This window comes from Bacillus rossius, chromosome 13 (assembly GCF_032445375.1).
Source record: "Bacillus rossius redtenbacheri isolate Brsri chromosome 13, Brsri_v3, whole genome shotgun sequence".
In the NCBI taxonomy this organism is placed as follows: Eukaryota; Metazoa; Arthropoda; class Insecta; order Phasmatodea; family Bacillidae; genus Bacillus; species Bacillus rossius.
Window position 1 is genome coordinate 3,929,744 of NC_086340.1, and position 22,554 is coordinate 3,952,297.

The window sequence follows — 22,554 nt, forward strand, 5'->3', positions numbered from 1 at the left end:
TAAATGTGTTCAATATTGACACCGGCTGATTTCGGCTGGTTTTCTGTGTGTTTGTGTATTCATCTTTCTTGTTCATTCTTATAGTTTCTCTATGACGTACGGTTAAAACTGGCAATAGCATATATGTCCATGAAAATCTTTTAAATCAAGCTTCTCCATTGCAAGAATCATTCAAACTGAATTGTTCCATAGCCTTGTGGATTTACTATAAAAAAGGTTCCACAGGATGTATTAATTAAAAATAATACGAGCTTATTCGTCAATGTTTGCTGCTCAATTCAAGATGGAAGAAAAATATTAACTCTATGCTTCTTGGCTCCTACTTTTGATAACAACCTTTGTTATTATTCCAGTTAATTGTTTTCTCATAAAAATACTTATTGTTTGTCATAAAAGGTGAGCTCAAATAAACATTACATTAGGATATGCCGTTGACGAATAAATAAATAAATAACCAAGAACATCCAAACACAAAGAATAATTTAGACGTATTAAAAGGGTTTAAAACATATTACACGCAAAATTAAATAACATATATAACTGTAAGATACTCCATACAGTGACTTTATACAATAGAAATCTTGATACAATATAAATTATCTGTTCTATATATGTTATAATGGCCATATTTTAACCAAGTGTCTTTAATTCAGAAATTATCACTTGAAATAACAAAATATATGTTGTCAATTCCACCTAAATGTTTCTTAGGGATTTTTTAAAAATTTAATTTCCTATAATTCAAATCGGTAAAACACTTAAAACTGTGTCAAAGAACTTCTGGACTTGGAGTTTTGTGTCCGTTCGTATTTAAGTCAATTTGTAAACAAACGAGACATTATTTTCATAGAAAACAAAAATATAATGATGCTTTAGGGCTTTGTTCAGAGCTTGAAACACTTTTTACGTCAACTAGTGTGTGATAATAGCCTTTAAATAGGTCGGCGTCACTAAAATGTGTTGTAAGGGCCAAACAAAATGGCCTACCTGGAATGCTGCGACACTGGAACAGTCTTTGATCACTCATAGAATATTCGCAAGAAGCGATCACGCACAACATTTTAGAGATCTATGTGGCTAACTCTTTATTGCACCCGCACTAACACTGCTCAAGTGCCGACACACACTTTTAACAGAAAATTCAACTCCCGTTAGACACACCTGTCACGGAAACTACGTCTCAGCTTGGCTAGACCAACCGACTTTTGAAGTATTCTAAATCCCGTCATGCAACACGCCGAGCCCTTCAAAACTCCCAATAAAGAGTTTGAAACGCCGCGCCGCACAAGGCAGCGTCCAATCACATGACGTGATTCAGAAATACTACAGATGCTAAAACGGTCATTTATTAGATAAAAGCTGGTTATGTAATAAAACAGTTCGTCGCTAATTAAAATCGGGAGTAAATATTGTCTGCAACAAATTATAGTCCGAAAATATGATTTACATACATATAAACAAACCAGTCTGTTCATTGCCAGTGGCCATAGAAATGGTAAATTAAAACTTAAACTAGTTTCAGCACTCTGTACCAGTGGCGTAGCCAGGATTTGTGTATGGGGGGTGTTAAAAAGCATGCCCCCCCCCCCCCCCCCCCGTATTAACGCGGTGGGTCCGGGGGTCCTCCCCCGGGAAAATTTGGATTTTAAGGTGTAAAATAGTGCAATTTTAGCAGTTTTCGGTACTTAAATTTAAATATTGTAATGGTAAAAATTTTATTAATTTTAATATGAAATTTGTTTGAGTGATGAATAAGAAATTAATTAAAGATTTGGGCTAAGGGGGGGGGGGGGTTGAACACCTAAACCCCCCCCCCCCCCTGGCTACGCCCCTGCTCTGGACTACTGTAACAGTACAAGCAAGAGTGTAGAATATGTAATAGCTATTTATTAAAATAAGATTTAAATGTAAAGTTTTTTTATGTCAGCAGTTTTTGTGAGAATAGACCTCGGCAGCACCACTAGCAAATCCAGCAGCTCGTAAAAAAAAGGGATAAAAAAGTGTATGTCCGGGGGAGGGGTAGGCCTAATGTTTTTCCAGTTCACTTGAACCCGTTTAAGTTTCTGTCACTGTCATAAAGTGACCTGCAGCTATAAAATATCACGTATAAAATAATGTTTGACTTTCAGACTACCAATACAATGGGGATTTAATAAACGTACTTATACGCAATTCACATAAAAAAAAATAGTACTAACACTGTAAGCAATCTCAAACCTTTGTTTTGTTGTTGTTTTTCCAGTTTTAAAATAAACATTCTCACATCGTCACATGAACCGACATTATTTTCTTAAATTTAGTCTACCCCCAAAAATTAAAAAGCAAAAACGTAGACGCTCCTGAAAGAAAAAAATTATTTGTGAATTGGAGTTTGCTTTGCAAACTGCGTCTGCAAGTGGCTGGTCCAGGGCCGTAAGACCAAATGTTACCGTGTCAATAAATGAATTGCACTAATTTTGACCTATCAGGGTATCTGTAAAACAAATTCTAAACTCAACCGCCCATTCCCCCTCATGAATATGCAAGACATCATCCTTGCTGCTGCGTCTATGATATTACAAATTTAAAAGTTTCGTCATTGAAGTCCAGATATTTTTATTGCCTTAAACATTGTTGCAAGCGTTGTAAATTTTTTGTCCGTTTGTAAATATTTATGATGCATGTTTACCAATTTTAGCATGGTCACCCACGCGGTACGTGCATATTGACGTTTCTAGCTATCAAATCTACAATTTTCAAACACCCGTTCTATTTTAAAGTCATTTGGTGGTCAGAGGTTAGGGGAAACCTGTTCCGTTCCGGTTCTGGCTGTGGTAAATAAATATAAACACGTTTTCTACTTCCATTTGCGCACGCTCGTCCACGAAGAGAAAAAAAAAATATTCACGTGACTCGTGACGTCAACAGTACTGTTTTGGAGAGGGGGGAGAACTGAGGTAAAAAAAAAAAAACCAGTCGAACGAACGCAGCAGAAACAGGGCTTATTTCACCAGCGGGATCGCGTATTGCATCGTTTCGCGTGCTACGCGGAGGTTGTGGCAGAAACTGTGCTTCGTGTCTGCTCGGCAGATCTGCGAAGCGAAGCGGAAAGTCTCGAGGGGAGTTCCAGCTGCGGTGTATGGTGAGTCATATCGGCCATGGCCTTGGCGTGACGGAAGCTAAAATGGTCGGCGGCGTATCTGACCGTGACGCGCGGGCTTGATCGCGCCAGCATTTCCAGTTGCGTGCGTTGTCCCGAGAAGATCGCACGCGGTTGCTCCGTGTCTCGTGTAGCGGCGGGGGAAAACAGTTTACGTCCGCGGTGGTTGTTGTTGTGTGCGAGTGTGTTCGGACGGACATAACCTGCAAGATGCCGCCCAGCGGACCCGTGTACCAGCCGACCACGGTGACGTACGAGCAGCAGAGCGACTGGACGCCGGTCAGCTACCTGTCCCAGACGGTGGGGAACGGAATGAACCGCCCGCGCTGCGTGCAGTGGGTGCTGCTGATCCTGGGGCTGTTCACGCTGGCCGCGGGGCTGATCATGATCGTGGAAGGCGCCGTGGACTACGCGGACTCGCGCCAGCACGGCCGCGGGGAGGGGCTGGAGAGGGACGACTCCGGGGACGACTACACCAAGGACGTGGCCATCATGGTGGGCGGATCGCTGCTGGGGCTGCTCGGGATCCTCATGCTGCTGCTGTACGCGCGCATGTCCCGCCGGAGGAAGGGCTGCCCGTGCTTCCCCAGCAAGGAGCAGCGCCTGGCGCGACAGCTCGACAGCCAGGCGGGGAACGGCCAGGTGAGGCACGCCGCCAGGTCCGCTTCTACATTGGCATGGACACTGTCGCACAGAGAGGGGGGGGGGGGTTAGGGTTTCAAACTCCCCCCCCCTTAGCACCGAATATTTAATTAATTTCTTATTCATCACTCAAACAAATTTCATATTAAAATTAATAACATTTTTACCATTACAATATTTTAAATTTAAGTACCGAAAACTGCTAAAATAGTACTATTTTACACCTTAAAATCCAAATTTTCCCCGGGGGAGGACCCCCGGGCCCCCTCCGCTTCAATAGGGGGGGGGGGGGGGGGGCGGGGATCGATGATTCTTTATAAAAAGGTATTATGCCCCCCCCCCCCCCCCACCCTTTGGAAATTTAGTTGTTGCGGCACCTGGTTGCATGTATGCTGCTCACGATGCACGGAAAACTTAACAAATAGCAATTCTTTGTTTTATCGCAGGTTTTTGTTATGTCCAGGATCTTTCAGCGTACTAAATTAAACCAGCAAGCAACATGTACCACAGCATCTTTGTGTACACGATCATGCCATCAAGATCAATGAATAAACTTGGATGTGCCAAAGTAACTCAGTCAGCTTGGTGCAGATAATCAACAGTTGTAATACGTAGATATCCATAAGAAGTAGTAAGTAAAACATATTATGCATACATACTTTCAAACACTGGAGAATTCAAGGAGGACAGGTGTTGGTGTCTGTGAGGCTGACAGTACACTGAGTGTATGCTGAATGCCATTTTCTAGAAACATAAAATAATGAAGAGCAATAGTTCCTGAACACATATCATAATTACATTTTCCAGCTATCACTGCCGCTGAGTTTGAGAAGGAATTTGTAGGCTTGATTGTTTTATGAAATATGCAGAGGAATCAGATGTTTTCAGGTGATTTCAGACAAACATAGACCTTAATAGTTAAGGGGAACTCGAGCAGATATTATTAAATCTTTCTTAAAAACTTCCCCATTGTGAAGTCTGTTGAATCCTAGAACCGGATTACCATCATGAGGAGTCATTTAGGTGGAGAAAGGACAGAAAATATTTCCCAATAAAGATCCTTTTGATTGTTGACAGGAAAGTACCTGAATCAGACAAAAAAAAAATTGCCATTTATAAAGACCTTGGTGAGATCGTGACCAACATTGAAGAACTTATCTCTAAAATGTATCCAGATGTTGCCAATATCCACGAAAAAAATTATAAATGGATGTGTGAGAGGTCAATTTTAGCTGCCAGGAATATAAGCGTTGACACCATCGACAAAATAATATCTATACTACCAGGCTACATTGTGTACTACGTTGCCATTGATACCCTCATGGATCAAAAAGATACCGTACATTATGTACCCTCAAGAATTTTTATATTCATCGAAACAGTGTGGACTACCCTCACATTTGTTGAAATTAAAAATTGGCATTCCAATTATTTTATAGTGTAACCTTGGACCACCATATTTATGTAACTGAACCAGACTTCAAGTGAAATTTCTTATAAACAATGTCATGGTAGCTATAGTTTTGACTGGGCCAGCAGTTGGGGCAAACAGTACATGAAAATATGACTAAAATTATTGTATATGCTGAAGTACTCAAAATAATTTATAAATACAAAAATCTGATTTCTTTTAAATAATTTAGTAGTTATATGTAAGATATTTGTGTTTACTTAGTGTAAAATTTCTATGTAAAAAATGAAAAAGTATTGGATAAAAAACACATGTAATTTATAAAAAATATTATATCAGTATCATTTTAAATATAGAATTTAAAAATAATAAATTCTTAGATAGCCTAAGAATTAGCTATCAGAAACACAGTATTTATTTGTACAGCATAGCTATTTGATAATGGATAATGTTTCATTGTAGAGTGACTCTGTGAGTGGTAGTAAATATTTGCAGATTACAATATTCATTACATAGTATTTGTACCTGGGTAGGTTCTTGAAGCAGTGCTGATAAGATAAGAAGATCAAATATTATGCTGATAAAACTTACCAGACAAAAGACAAAGTACATAATTTCAAGATGTTTATTTATTCTTAGGAGATAAAAATACAATAGGCTTGATATAACACACATTCAAATACCTAGATGTTTGTAAATAATATGTGATCCTTTGTAAAATGGGTCTTGAGTTTCAGATGTATTTTTGTATTAAAGTTGAGATATGTAATAGATTAAATGTGTGAGTTGTGCATCTGGAAAAAGTGCAGCATAAGTTACTGCGAGCATAGAAACATTTTTGAGTCCACTTTGAGTGTTTCAGAGTGTGTTAGTTCCTAAAGATACCATTCACAGACAACATAGCCTCAACTTTTTAGTTAAGTGTTTGAGGCTTTAATTGTTCAATTATTATCTAATGTTTCTTTTAACCTAACTTCTTTTTTTTTCATATAATTATTGATTCTTCAGAATTCCTTCTATAGGGTCTCATTCTAAAGTAGTGGATCCTGCGTGAATTAACAGTGTAATCACAATACGTATGTATAAGTACATAGGTCTATCAATATACAGGTTAATTGAGAATGATTGCCAGGATTATAAACTGTTATTGTAAAGTAAGTATTGAATGAATATAGGTACACGCATCTTAAAATTTTCAGGAAAGTTCAGAGTTTTAGTTTGACCTGCTTTAATATTCCACTTTGATATGGATGCCATTTTACATCTGTGGATGTTTAGATGGTACCTATTCAATTTCCGGTGGTGTGTTATGATTCATGTTCACAGTTGAAGAGGTCTCTCTAGGTCGCCGGAGGTTCGTACACAATGTTACATGCACTGTGAAAGTGAAAGTGTTGGGGGGAAACAAATATTTTGGTCGGCCAAAAACATCGAAAGATTAAGTGGAACATATAAGTCAATCCTGCTAAAATATATCAAATTGTTTGTGTAACTTTAGCATTAGGAATCTCAAAAAACTAAAAAAATTTCACAAACTCTTGAAACTCTCCGCTTACAAACATAAGAAAAAAACTGAATGACAGTAAACATGTGGAATTTTTTTAGTTTTTCTGAACTGATGCAACCACCGATTCAAAGCTTTGTCATTTGGTGGTTTTTGTCGTGGATTCAAACGTCGCAGTTTTGTCACATTGCGACAACCAACATCAGCTCAGCATACCACAACAGAAAACTGAGCTTTATGTTGAATGGTCTTTATCCTGCCATGTGGAAGTGAACAGTGTTGTCTTATGGTCGCACAAGGTCATAGGAAAACTTTCCTCTTTTCTGTGAGGATACATTAAGCACATGTGTACGCTGAGAAGATAACTAACATCTAGCACCTCTTTGAAGTAAGGATCACTGCAGAAAATGTCATTTTTACTATGGACACGAATCAGGAAACTGAATAACATCTAAACATCACCAGAGCTAAAATACCACCCATATCTAAGAGTTCTAAATTAGGTCTAAAACTCAAACTTTTCTGAATGTGTACCCATGTAGATAGTATTTGCATACCTTAATGGGTAAATTGGTTTAAAACAAATGAAGAAATGTCTGCTGCCATGCTATGTGTGTGATATTGGTAAGTCCCTGTAAAGTTTCATTTTGGTTATGTGTTGTACATTGTTTCTGGATCGAAGCAGTTTATAAACTATTTAATGCGTAGATTAGCTCATTACTATACCTATAAGTGTCAACTATTTTTTAGTGTCAAGTATTTGGACTTACCTCTATCATGTTTGCTTCATGTGTGCATTATTGTACACATAATAGAGATGTTAGTTTTCTGGAAAAATATTTTTGGGGAAATTTTCCAGTAATTTACTGAAACGTTTTCTGCATTATTAAGAAATATTTTTTTACACTTCACAGAAAAACAAAAAAAAATTCTATCAACTTTTTTTCATACAAACAGAAACAAATAAAACATACATTTTGTCTTTCTTTACAATGTAAGAATGGCTCACGTAACATTTGAGAGTTGGGCAGAACCCGGGCTAACCTCTGCCAACTGATGCGATCACCGATGGGTAGAGAGAGACCTGTAAAATTCGCGGATTCATTTCGCGATAGGATAGAGTCCAAATACTTTTGACGTTATTTTGCTTCAGTGATTGGGCCACAGTTTATCTGAAGGACTCTGGGCCAATGAAAAAATCTTTAACAGAAGAATTAGCGAATCACGATCATCATTCCAGTCAACAGGTGTCACGAGTCGGTAACCAATCAGCGGATGTAATTTGCACGAGTGCGTAGAGGATCACATGGAGTCTAACCTTTAGGGATTTGAAATCGCGAATTTTTACAGGTCTCTAGTCATTAGAGTAAAGTTTTAATAGAAAATGTTGATAAGTATAATGATTTTAATTGCCTTTCGGTGCTTTGTTTTGTATTAACTAGTATTTCGGTGTCGCACTGTGTATTAACATGTTTTTCGTTGTTATTTCTGTTTTATCGCAATTCACCACATAATCTTGTCCCTAGTTACTAAGGAAACTAACGTTATCATCAATAATTAACTCCTGGGACTTAAAGACGTCCACGATTGTACGTAAAATAACCTACAAGATTATGACGCAACACGTACGTGATGTCAAAAGGACACTATGATTTTTTAAACTTGCCCTGCCAGAATGAGCCAGAGAATGAAATGTTCACTCTCGACTTGTTTTGTTTGCGCCAGGTCCTGACGCTGAATCCCTCGACGGACCTGCTGGTGACGGCCCAGTACGCTCCGGTGTCGGAGATCGCGTACCAGCCCCCGGCCGTGTCCGAGGAGGAGGAGACCCGCAAGCTGATGGGCAGCGACAACAAGGAGTGGTGAGTCCGCGGAGACACAGGGCCGGCGCGACCACACAGGCGAACTAGGCAGCCGCCCAGGGCGCCAAGTAGCTGGGGGCGGCGCAGCACGACACATAACAGCTCATATAATATGTTCAACCATTATTGAAACTACTGAAAATGGATTTTTGTAACAGTTTGGAATTTTTATATTGATATAAGTAATTATTTAAAGTCCACGGCGACCTGTTTTTGATTTGTAATAAGTAAAACAGTAAAAAAAAAAAACACAAGCCTGCTTACATTTGATTGTTGACAAAATCTTAGGCTTACGTGATGTATTTTGAGGCAAGAAAATTTTTTTTGGGGTGTCCGGGGGGCATGAAGCGACCGTGGAGGGAATGTAGGTGTATAGGGCCGGGAATCACATCTATAACAGAGACTTTTTAATGCCATGTCATTCTTTAGCATAACCAATACATACAATATGTGGCATAATAAAATGGTGTGATGAACAACACTGCCGAAGTGAAATTTTTTTTGAAAATTAGTTTTTTGTTTCTCCATGAAAACGTAAGCATTTAGCGTCTTTTCACAAAGTGAATTCGCCGAAAATCCAACAGAATGTGCTTCTATGATCTTTTTTTCAAATAATGGCTATCATTCAGTTTCAGCATGGTGTATAGTTATTAAGCTCTCCTGATCTTTTTGTCACATAGGCGGTGATGTTTCTTAAGTGACAATATTATATTAATTACATAAATACAATTTTTTTTTTTTTATATTTCTGAGAGAACACCATGGCTTCATAACAGTGGTTGCTGACATCTTATCCTACACATAGGCAAAAAATAATATGGCTAATACACGAGAGTATACCTAATGATATTTTATTGAAAGATTCTTGAAGCGGGCCGTATGAAATGATGATGCGTGTCGTATTCGGCCCACTGGCTAGCCCTGATGTAGAGCAGGGTGTGTCTTGTTTGCGCCATGCCAAGATGTAGCACGGCCCAAGTGTCTTGCGAGCTGGGTTTCTTAGTTCGATGGAGACATGCAGATCCGAACTTACGTGCAGATCGAAGTAGTAGACAGCCTTGCAGAATCAAATAACGCAGGCTCAAAACGATTCGGTTACACACCAACTGTTCTAAAAACCTCAGTCCTTGTAATGATGCTGGTGCATGTATCCACATATAGCTTGGTAAGCACTACTTTGGTCAACATATGTTGAATGGGTACAGCACTTGTAGGAAAATGGCGCCCACAGGGAGATATTTTTCAAGCTCATTGGCCACGCCCCGCTAAAACATTTTCCCTTCCCCTACTTCTCCTTCCACCCCACTCTGCCCCTCCCTCATGCCCTTCATCACCATGCTGATCGATCGTGCTTTATACAGGATCTCCACATTCTGAAAAGTTAGGGAAGTTGTAATTGGTAATGATCAGTTGGAGAATTTACTTTTGAGTCCTGGAAAAGTTGTGGAAATTGCCCAGTCGTAGTAATTTGAGAAAAAAATTTATGCTGCAGACTGTGAAGTAATTTTTTTCTGATTTGTTTGTGTATATTCATGCACTGAAATGGTGCATTGTAAGGTTTTCTGGGAATTATAATTTTTTTTTAATATAAATTCTAGGCCACTGATGGGAGTCATGGAGGCAGTATTTTGGTTATTTCTTTCAGAAACACTACACACTTCACATTGATGCTTACCAAAACCTCACAATCACTAGTTTTACATAAATGTGAACCAGTCAATGTTGAGACATTATTTTATCTAAAGAGAAATATCATCATCAACTGAACCATGTGTGTGATAAGTCATGCTAAAGTATTTTTGAAATATCGCAATACAGTATAACAGAATCGTCAAATAGAATTTTAAAAACTCAAAAATGCCAGTTTCAGAATTTAATTAATTGTTTGACATGATTTTATTAGATTAACTTGTAACTAGATAAAAATCTATGTAAACAAATCTTGTAAGTCGATTTTAACGTACTTCTAATCGTCATATTTATTTGAAACGTTGCAAGTATGCGTAATCCGGATGACAGTGCAATAAGTTGGTACCATCGAACTGATCTGATTATGGAGCCAGGAGGTGGATAGCGGAACTCTTCGATGGCTACTAGTAAACACGTCGTGTTTGGACTCGTTTTGAGTCACGTACATTACACCTAGTGACGAGGGTCACAAAGCATTTTTTTTTTTTTTTTCAAGCTATAATTTTAATTTTTCCAGAAAAGCATTTACTGTCAGGGACGTAGCCGGGGGGGGGGGGGGTTTATGGGTTCAAACCCCCCCCCCCCCCCCCCCCCTTTTATCACCAAATCTTTAATTAAATTTCTTATTAATCACTCAAACAAATTTCATATGAAAAATTAATAAAAAAATTTTACCATTACAATATTTAAATTTAAGTACCGAAAACTGCTAAAAATAGCACTATTTAACACCTTAAAATGCAAAATTTTCCCGGGGGAGGACCCCCCCCACTTTAATACGGAAAGGAGGGGGGGGGGAAGGGCCATGCTTCTTAACACCCCTCATACACAAAGCCTGGCTACGCCACTGTTTACTGTGTGAAATGACCTACCTGCTGTTTATTTTCCCGCAGCGTGGAGGAGAGCGAGCGCATGCTGGAGTCGGACCCGCGCATCGTGCTGCGGCCGCGCAGTCACGTGGAGGAGGCCTAGGGAAGGAGGTGAGGTCGACGTCTCGCCCGCGGATCACCGGGGTTCGGGGCGACGTCCTGTTTCCTCTCGTTACTCCATCCCTCCCCTTGCGCACAGCTTGTTTCACATGTGCACCGTGTCAGAGCCCAGTTGAAGTAGATGCACATTTTTTTTCTTTCCCTTAATTCTAGAAAATGTGTACGTTTAAGTGTTGTCGCAATGTTCGTCAATTTAATTCATGACATAGTTACTATACATCAAATTTATTTCTAGGTTATGTTTTCAGAGTTGTTTTTTTAATAATGTGTTATCTGATATTAATATAATTTTGTAGTATAGTAGAGTCTCGCTTCTTCGACGTAAGCGGGGCAGCAAAATGTTGGGTGAGCAAAAATAATGGATAAAAGTGAGGTGTTAAGGAAACCATACTAAACTTCAAACTATGTTACAATTTTACACGTTACCAATCTAACAATCATGGTGTTACAACAAAAAAAAAAATTTTGGGCCATCTAATTTATCTGTGGTGGAGTCGGGAGCAACAAATACAGACCACCCTCGCACTTCCAACTTGTAGTTCATGTTGCCTATTGATGCAGGTTTTTTCACAAATGCACGTCAGATAAGCGAAAGTTGGATAAACGGGACTCTTCTGTATTTTTATTGAGCATAATGTTTTGCGAACGAAGAGGTTATTTGAGACGGAAACATATCACAAGTGTGAGAATTGTGAGAAGGCATATTGTAATGAACAATTGCCTAGAATTGACATAAGGTCATTCTTTCGTATTCGAAGCCTTATATCAATTGATTAGTCGATTGATGCGCACATATCTCCATCGACTGTGACAACAGTCGTTTCATAAACACCAGTAGGATCGTTCGCTGAATGTGCTACTCATCTTATAATCTTATCTTTGGACTCTGTGCAAACGAAATTTATTTGGCCGTACGTGATATTTTGGTAATTCAAACTTGTATTTTTTAACAGCATTGCCGCATTAATTATATGAAAACGTATGTTTTATACAATGTTTGGAAATTATTCTCTCTGCCCATAATAATTAAGATATTATTTGGGAGAACATAACCCTTGCATGCATTATTACTGCACTCAAAATGGACCAAAAAAGGTACAGCAAAATTGGTGATTCTGCAATGATTCTGCGATTATGCGGGACTCTTGTAATTCTGCGAAATATTCCGCGATCGCAGAATCGCGGAAAACTCCTAACCCTAGTTATCACTAGTAAATTTTTTTTATATTTTTATATTACTTCAATTTCTTAATGATTTGTTTGCGAGTTGGTGTGATTTACAATACTTGTATTGCTTTAAATATTTTAACTAACACTTGTCCTAGCTTGCCAAGTATACTTGACCAGGTATAAACCACAACTCTTTTTAAATCCCACGTAAATGAAGTCACAAATACAGCTAATTTTCAGTATGTCTAAGATTGTAAGTTTTTGAGAAACTCCTTAACAGAGATTTTACTCGTTCCTTCATTCCACCGAGAGAACATTTTGTAACAAGTCACAATCTTGCCCAGCTACGGCAACAACTGATCCTTGCACAAACAAAAACACTTGAAGAATATCTCGATGTCCGTAGCAGGTAGTGGGATGTAAAATTCAGTTAATGATAATGATTATTCGAAACTTTCGACAGATGACCTTGTATAATTGTGTTTATATTTCAACTTGGAACTTTATTCCTTTCCCGACGAAAATTTACATTGATGAGCCACCGAGACGGTGTGACCTCTCAGCCCAGCCCTTGCTCAACTGACCGAAACAAAGCATATTACAGGCTTGCAAAAAAAATTCACTTAGCTGGGGACTTCCCCGAAATACTGCTTTCCTTATTGGCTACAACACTTATTCTTACAACTGCTATTCGGTGACACCCTGCTCAGCGGGCTTTCCCATAGTTCTGTGCACTGTCTGTCTTTCTCTCACACAGGATGCGATAACATACCGTCTTATCACTTCCGCGCCACGACGGCGTGTCTCTGTCTTTCTTTTACCAAACCCATTGTCCCACGATCTGAACACGTCACTATCACGCTATGAACCACATAAGTAGGGACCGGAAAAATTCGCAGTTTCGATGGCCTTCAGGATAGACTGCACATTCCCCTGTACACTCGGGCAAATAACGCAAGTTCATTGGCTGCCGACTTGTAAGTTGTCTCGGCTGGTTTGTCTGTGATTCTATCCTCCTTGGGTTGAGGGTTTATAAATTGGTTGAGATTTGTCCAGATGAACAGTAAGCCTATCGCCAAATGATTCTGCGAATTTTTCCGGTCTCTACACATAAGTAAAAAAATTTATATTAAAAAAAATAAAGACTAATTTATTAAAGAAAAGAAAATATCGTATCCACGTCAAGTCGAAGCCAGTAAAATTACAGTAAAGAGTCCTTTCTAAACAAAATAAAAAATTAAATATCGCAATTAATTACAATTATAATTTAAGTATAAAAATTAGGTTACTTTGACCATGAAGCTATATAATCAGCTGAGCCACCTGAATGACAAATCATAATATTTATTCCTTTAACAAACAACTCGTAACAGCTGGGGAGGGTTAGGGTCTTGCAACGTTATGACGTCCAGCTAACACGTTTCTCCCGCTGTGCAGCCTGCTGGCCAGCGTGAAGAGGAAGATCTCCACCAGCTCAGCCTGCCTGTCGGCCAAGCTGCAGGCTCCGCTGGCCACCCTGGAAGAGGTGGCTCCGTCTCTGCGCTCGTCCTTCGCCAGCGTCTACTACACCTTCACGCCCGACGACTCGGACTGCTCCCTCAACTCCAACAGCACCGGCTGAGAGACACGTGCCCTCCCCTGCTCGCGCCGTGTGCCGACGAGCGTACCCCTGCTCATTTTGTGTGCCGACGAGCGTACCACTGCTCACGTTCCGTGTAGATAAGCGTACCACTACTCACGTTCTGTGTAGACAAGCGTACCACTACTCACGTGTGTGGACAAGCGTACCACTGCTCACGTTCTATGTAGATGAGCGTACTACTGCTCACATTCTGTGTGGATGAGTGTCCACTACTCACGTTCTGTGTGGATGAGCGTACCACTTCTCACGTTCTGTGTAGACAAGCGTACCACTGCTCACGTTCTGTGTGGACGAGCGTACCACTGCTCACGTTCTGTGTGGACGAGCGTACCACTGCTCACGTTCTGTGTGGACGAGCGTACCACTGCTCACGTTCTGTGTGGATGAGTGTACCACTACTCACGTTCTATGTAGACGAGCGTACCGCTACACACATTACTCGTAGTTGAGTGTACCAGTGTCACGATGTACGTAAGGTCCGAGTTTCTCACGTAATTGTGGATAGCACAGGACTAACTGCAGCCATAACCATCCTCGTGTTTAGAGAAGAGTGATTTTGATTTTTTTTTTAAATTAGTAGTAGTTTTTTTTTATTTATTAGTTGTGGTTATAAGAAACCACTGCTTTATGTCTAGAGTACATGTTTTGCCATTGATTGCTTTTTTTTTATTATTATTATTTCTGTGATACATTCATTGAGTATGTTTGATTTTTATTAAAGTGTAATATTAATTGCTCTACTGGTACAGGACTATGGACTGCATTTGTGGCAGCTGTGAATTTTAAGGTTTTTAAAGTGTTTGTGACTGACCATATGCTATTTGTATTTATTTTTTTAAGCAATGATGAAGTACATTGAAAGTTTCTTGTGGTTTGTGTTCATGTGTGTTAATGTTAAAGAATGTTACATATGTGTCACAAGTGTTTATATAGCCTAAAAGATAGATTGTTAAAATAATTTTTGGTGTCCAAGATTTAAATGATCTGATTACTTTAAAATAACCATATTTTGGTATTACTGCATAATTTTGTGTGTCTAGCTGCAAAGCAAATATAAAAACTTTGTTTTACAAATATTGATCCATCACTTTATGATAAATGTTTTTGTATAATGATTGGTAACCTTATTGGTTTAAAATTGTAATAAGATGTAGAAAATTTTCCAAGACTTTTGAGGCAAAAATTTTTAGTCAACACTAAGAATCAGTGACAGATTGAATCCCATTTTGCGAATTTTAATCATAATTTCAAGAATGAGGAATAAAATTATATATGTGCAAAAACAGTACCTATAGTTTTGGGAGAGAAAAAACATTCAACCTATTGTTTTTATCAAAAATAAAAATTTACATGTTCAGAACCCCAATGATAATTTTTGTTTTGTGACAAAATATGTTCCCGGTCATTTTTAACATTATTAAAGCACTGTAGCTGATACTGAAAAAAAAAAGTTATGTTGAGTAATTTCTCTTGATTAAACTAATATAAGATCTAGTCTACTACAGAGGTGTTGAAGTATATGAATTCCTGAAGTTTACTTTTTCTCGGATGTCACAAATTTGGAATACTAAATATTTAAAACTATTTGAAGGTTTGAGGATTTGACTGGCCCATCTCTGTTGAGAAGTACGAGTAATTTGTCGTCCTCGTACATGAATTGTTTTGTTTGTTCAGACACCGCTTGTTCAGGTGAAGGTACTTATTGCAAAAATGTTAAAGGTTAAAGAAGTCCTAGAATTTTGATTTTTGTAAGTATATATATGAAGCCACGGTTTGCAGTTGCTTGGTATTGTGTTTTGACTTAGTAGGGCGAAGGACCGGGCTATGGGCACTTGGAAATGTCAGGCTTCTTGGGCTGACGTAATTACAACATTTGTAATTTTTCTCCTGCAGTTTCTCTGATCTATTAATAGGGACAAGATTACATTGTGAATTGTGATAAAACTGAAGAACACTGCATGACACCAAAATGCACCATATAGCACCAAAATGCAAGTTAAATCATGTGATTAATATTTAACCAAAACTTAATTCAATTTTTTTTGTTGTTAAATTCTAGGAAGGTCATTTTTAGAATTGGTGAACTATGATGAACTCAAAGTTTAAAACTTTTACACCTACTTCTCTTTCCGACGAAGATGACTATCAGATATAGCTAAATTTAATATAATATACCTAAATTACAAAATAATTGTTAGTAAAAAATTTTTTGCTATAACCATTTTTTTACATGTATTATAAATAATAAATATACTTGTTCATATAAGAAAACATTAATACAGTAAATTGAATGACACACTGGCCTCTTTTTGACCCTTTTAGCCTTATGCCTATGTCAGTTGAATTTTATTTTTAATGTAAAATTTGCTTACTAGACTTAACTGAAGTAATTTTTTTTTTGCCCGAAAGTTCTTAGTATGCAGATCATGTTCTCGTTTTAATACTACTATGTGTACACAAATGCATACATAGCTTACATTGCCGTATGCTTATGGCATTAATGGCTCTCCTACCACTACAACTACCAGGCCCTATCTTGCTTCCTCCGGCTCCAAGTAAAGAGCTGGCTTAGTCAAGTTCTTTGGACTTGTTTTTATGTTCACACTTTGTTCTGACAGTAAACCTTTTTTCCCCAGAAAATGTGTTAAAAAGGGTTTGTGCAGTTTTCTTTGGATCGTAAGCTCGCTACAGTTATAAGAACTCGCTTCCAGATCCCAAACCTGGCCCAGTAATACACACACATTGCAAAAAAAAAATAATAATAATGTAAACAGGTACATATTTGGTTTGATTGCAAAACTTGGGAAAACAATTTCTGTTATGAGAGTAACTCCATTCCTTATGTATGTGGGTCTGTCAAGTACATTACTGTGCACCGTAGCATAAATTTTACTTGTTACGTTAATCAAAATTTTGTTTGTTACGCCCTAGATTTGTTGTTTTTTTTCCAACAGACATGCTGGTATTGATAAATGGTCAATTTCAGTGATGTTTTGTGTTATGTCAAACTTATTAAACTGATATTGGTTAGTCAATATTTCTTCCCAAACTTTGAAGGGGGAAAAAGATATCTTTTTTATTTAGGTTTGTGTCCTGTATTAATTACAGTTTAATATTAAATCGAGAACATAGCATGTCATTGCTGGTTTACGCTGGGCTTCAATGACTGCACTTGTCTGTACTCATTGTGCGTCGAGTGTTTCATGTTTCGTTCCTTTACTTGCATTGACTGCAATAGTTTCTCACACTGCAGTTCTTTAACTGCACTTTTATAGGTGCCAAGAGACAGTAAAGTCTATTTTCAGTTCAAACAGGGCAGCCAAGTTAGCAACTAGTTAGATTTGCGTACTTAAATGGTAATTGATTTTATACAATTTTTTTTTTGTTGCATTGGATGCACGCACAGTGCTGATGATTGCGAAATGTCACTATGTCTGGGTTGGGTACGTGTTCCAGAGATAATACTGGAAAATATGAGCTTATCTGTAAGTATTTAACTGACCAATAAAATTATTTTTTTGTGCATTGGCTATTTAACATAATTTTTGTGAGGTATTTTCTGATATAATAAATGGCATTATGTATACCTCTTTATAGTAGTAAAGGGGTCCTCTAAAACTCAGTTTCCTGATTGCACAGAGGGTACGAATCATGTCACTAAAAACATTGTTGTAAAAAAACTCTGCAAAGTTAGGGAAGGGCAGTAACCTGTAATGTGACAACATTAGTTCTATAGTCCATTTTAGTAACCTGGTTTGTTCAAATTCGAGGTCTATTTTTAACAAAATTAATTGAGATGTTCATGAATGTAGCGGATTCCCTGATATTTGTATTTTTCTTCTTTTTTTTCCATGGCTTATCGGGAGTTGCTTATAGTTATTTTTATCGTATTTTAATGTTGAAAGTTAAAATCAATATTTACCTGATAAAGATTTTATTGTTAAATGTAAGAATTATTGTAAACATAACCAGATGGAGAAACTTTCAAAAACTCTGGAAAAGTCAAAAGAATTGTGAAGGCGTGATGTATCTTTAGCATTTACGTTTTTTTTTTTTTTTAAGTCTACCACAGCTGCCTGTTCACGTTGGTTAGCAAGAGTGTACAGTAAGAGTGTGGATGGCCAAATTTGTGTAGGGTAAGCTATTGTATGCAAGAGGAAAATAGAGAAAGGGTGTAAAAGTTATTTTATAACAAATAAATAGGGTCCTGATCAAATTTAGAAGCTTCTAAATATTTTTTTAATTTCAATAATCTAACTATGTTACACATACTGCAAAGAGATGATTAAAAGAATTCTGTTATAAGCTTAACGAAATGCAAATCCCAAATTTTAAATAAATGTGAATTTTAGTAAACAGGAACCAAACAAACTTATTGTTATAGAAAGTTGTAACAAATTTTTTAAAAACTAATTTGCTATCATTATCTAATTTTTGGATGCGCAGAATGAAGCACACACGGTGTTGATGTACTGAAACACTTTTTTTTTATTGAACTGTCATATTTTAATAGGAGGTTTTGGTTGTGTTTAATCTGCTTTTGATACTGGGGAATAAGAAGAATATGTTGTTACGACACCTACATTAAATTGACATGGGCATACACAAAGACTTATGAACAATTGCATTTCTTGTTTGAACATAGTAAAAATTATGTACTTGAATGTGTGTCAGTGCATGATTGTATTCAGAGAAATAAAACACAAGCTTCTGAAACTTTTTGGATTCACAAACAGGGGTTTAATTTTGAAATACTTATTTGTTAACAGTTACGAAGTTGGCAAAATGGAAATATTTATGCTGTATGTACCACAAAATAATGGTTTTTATTGTTTGAAATATAAATTTTGAAAGATGAACTTTTAATTGCTTCATGTTCGCTTAAAGTTAAACAAGCAATATGTTTTTATTTTCACCCAGAAATAAACCAGAAATTTCTATTCCCCAGGAATTCACTAAATTAATGCTTTTGGTGATTTTAATGTAATAATTTTTATGAATAGTAGAGTACTAACCAAAACTGTTGAGCGCTGCATAAATTACATAGATATATTTTGCATTTGTAGGTTGTGACATAAGTGGTGTGTGTGCTTTGTTTCAGAATATACGTAGGTTTATTTTATTACAGTAGAATGGTAGTCTGGCACATCTGTAGAATGTGTTTTAAGCTCACACATCTGTATTTAGCAAAAATAAAAGAATGTGCTATAATTAATTAAAGCTGACCTTGATGTTGTCATATCAATAGATCGTATTGATTAGTAAATGTTATTTTAGAAAAAAATTTCAATTCGGATTTTATCTTAATGTGATTTTAATTCAATTTAAACAGTAATTCAGTGTGTTAAATACATACGTATGTACTAGTATATTGGTATAATGGTAGTCATTATGAAAAAAATTTTATTAACAGGTTTGAGTACATTTTAACTTTTTTTTGTGTTTGTGTTATGATTCTTGCCTTAATTTCTATTATTTAAGCTCTTTGTTTTATATTCTTTTTTTTATGATAAGCTGAATTAATTCCTGGAAAAATTAATGTTCTAGGTGGTGTGGTTACTTTTTTTTTTCTATTTATATTTAGCAATTTCAAGCCAAATCTGCTGTATCCTATTCTGATAAGTGAATGATTTTATAATAGTAAGTATGATATGTTTACCTGCAGTTCAATTCATTTATTTTTTTTGTCCAAGCTGATGGTTGGTTTTGCATGTGTCAAATTTAAAGTTTGCAGTAGTGTCTATGGAGAATAATGATTTGTGTGCCTGCTTTTTGTGGCATCATTTAATCAAGCAAAGTGTAAAGTGTAGACAATATATATGTACATTTATATTAAATGAAAAAAAAAAAAATGTTTCCAAGTATCACTACTGCATAGATATAAATGGTCAAACATAAATGTGATAGTTCCACTTTTTTACAAACTGATTGTCATACCATCACTTTGGTTGTGGTTTAACTTATGTTAACGTAATGAAATTTGATAATAATATAGGTTTACAGTGTAGGAGAGGTTGTTCTTAAAATATCCACAGTGTTTGTGATGTTTACCAATGTTTGACATCCATTTTGGGTACCTACCTTGCAGTTCAATTTGTTTTGCTAAATTATTTAATTTTTTTTTTAATAGTGTACATTTTGCTGTGAAACTTGATTTTATTCCAGGGTCTGGTTAGTTATTTAAGCTGCATTCCAGATGAACTTCATATTATATTTTCTTGTTCTGCTGACAGAATGATGTGTGCAATATTGACATATTGTTGGTTGAAAAATTATATAAATACTACTAAGTACTATGGTTGAGAGTTTTTCATAGCAAATATACTATTTTTAAATGGATTGCTTTTTTGTTAAATTTCTAGAAAAGTATATTTTATATTAATTGTGTACACATTTGTATAGTACTTCATAAATCCATGCAGATGTCTGTACATAATTTTTAAATATAGGTATACTTGTCTGCGACAGTGCAGTATAAATATTTTATTTGAAAAAATATTGATAGTGAATATAATTTTTAAAGGTTGCAGATGATGAAATGTGGATATGTTGAAGTTTTGAAAGTTCAAAATTTTAATACATTATGAAGTAAAGTGCCATAATTTCTTTGAAAAAAAAGATATAATTTGGCATTTACACAATGTTACTTGTGGGTTATAGCAGAATGGCAGAAGTTTTTAAACTGTGTACTAAATAACTAGTTTATTTGCCGACATATAGCGGTTCACGATTTCAGCGTGATGAAAATTTTAGAAACACTTATCATGAAGTGCTTTTTATGATCATGAAAACAGTCTGAAGAACAGCTCGAAGGTAAGCAAGCCTGGCAGACAGTGTGATTTGCTGTTGCTTCTGTTGTATCCAGTTAAAGGAACAACACAAAAAAAAATACCTCACGAACCATTCCTCACCGCAGTTAAAAACAGCTGAACTATCGAACAATGTGGCTCGAAAATTAGTTCCGCTTTGGTTTGAGATAAGATTGAGATTTTTACTTGTATGCATATAGTTACTTGTAAAAACATTTTTTCTGGCTGAAATTAAAACATATATATTTCTGCACCAATCGCACTATGTTTAAGGAAAATTAATATACAGGTTTCATTTCTTTTATAAACATTATGTATTTTTTAAATTATTATTATTTATAAAAAATATATCAGTTAATGGGATAAAAGGTAATGTATGTGAAAAATCCAGTTTGGAAAGTAATGAAAGTTTTTTATACTGAACTTTTACCAGACGTAAACATCTTTTAGGTGATCTGAAAATATAAACTTACTTAAAAGTGGTACTTAGTGTCTTCTCTCCTGACGAAGGCCACCATGTAGTCGAAAATTTGAGTGATTTTATAATTTTTTTTTTTTTTTTTTAACTTTTTTTTAACTTTTTTTAAACTTTTTTTTATGTGTCGTAACTTTTTCATGTCCTGATGTTATCAATTTACCATGCCTGCCTAAGTGGTGTAAATCCTTTGAATTGAGGTACTTTGTAACAACGTTCCACTTCATATACTTAATTACATTATGCTCTTCTTCTCTTTGGTCGTGACCCTGATTCTTATGTCAGCTTTCCAAAGTCTGACGCCTACATTGTACGTTGCCGCACTCCAAATGTAGATTTTGTGTAATTCTGATAGCTCTGGGACTTAATATTTAACAGGGTGAAGCTTAAAAACATTTTTTTTTCAGCTGAGACATGCAAGTTTTGAAAGCCTCAATTTGTGAAGAGTAGAAATTACTGACTTACGTGCTCGCAAATTCAGCGTAGCTCGCGTTTTCAAATTTTTAGTGCAATATTGTTCATGCTAGCTAACCAAATTACCGAATTCTTCACCCCTCACCTCCGCCTTCTTTTACTCAAATTTTGCCTCCTCTGTTCCTTCCACAATGTTCCACATTTTACTAACTGCCCCTGCAGAACAGATTCTCTGAAAGTAAAATATGTTTGTAGTGGTAGTCATGTCAATAGTCTGCAATTTTATTTATATTGTAAATAAGAGTTTTGGTTTCGATTGTTCTAATGGTACTTAAAATATGACATTCACACTAGTGACAAAATGGCTATTATATTAATTTTATCGTTTTGTAAATAATTAGTTATTATTGAGACTGTTCATGCATAATTTAGTTTTATTGGATTTTTCTGTTTCAGCAATTGTGTAAAATTTAAGTATCGAGACAGTTTTTAAGCAATTTTTTTACCCCAATTTTTCGAAGGTCGACAGTCGACAAGAAGCCTTAGTATTTGCAGAGAATGGGGTGAAAATTGAATACTTGCCGTGGTGTTAGTGGTATTGAATAATATTCCATTTAATTTTAAAATCAGTTTATAATTTTTTTTATGGCTTTTGATGTATTATACTCTTTGTATTTTTATACATATTTGAATGATTTGTGAAAAATTCCTTGTCCTTAGCTTAATGTTAATTTTTGCTTTGTTCCAGAATTCTTAGTATAACTGAAAATGTAATGTTTTTGGTGAATAAATAAACATAATTGTTTTA

At 36.3% G+C, this 22,554-nt stretch overlaps 1 protein-coding gene across 1 annotated transcript; it reads left to right on the forward strand.

The window, feature by feature from the left end:
• Positions 1 to 2,669: 2,669 nt before the first annotated feature.
• LOC134538128 (uncharacterized) lies at positions 2,670 to 22,554 on the forward strand. Its single transcript, XM_063379162.1, has 4 exons — positions 2,670 to 3,781; positions 8,422 to 8,558; positions 11,141 to 11,227; positions 13,844 to 22,554. The coding sequence occupies exons 1-3, from the start codon at positions 3,350 to 3,352 to the stop codon at positions 11,217 to 11,219; spliced, it is 648 nt and encodes a 215-aa protein (XP_063235232.1). The 5' UTR covers positions 2,670 to 3,349; the 3' UTR covers positions 11,220 to 11,227; positions 13,844 to 22,554.

Coding starts and splice junctions, on each gene's coding strand:
- LOC134538128 (XM_063379162.1), top strand. CDS start 3,350: ATGCCGCCCAGCGGACCCGTGTACCAGCCGACCACGGTGACGTACGAG. Junction 3,782..8,421: donor GCCAGGCGGGGAACGGCCAG/GTGAGGCACGCC, acceptor TGTTTGCGCCAG/GTCCTGACGCTGAATCCCTC. Junction 8,559..11,140: donor GGCAGCGACAACAAGGAGTG/GTGAGTCCGCGG, acceptor ATTTTCCCGCAG/CGTGGAGGAGAGCGAGCGCA.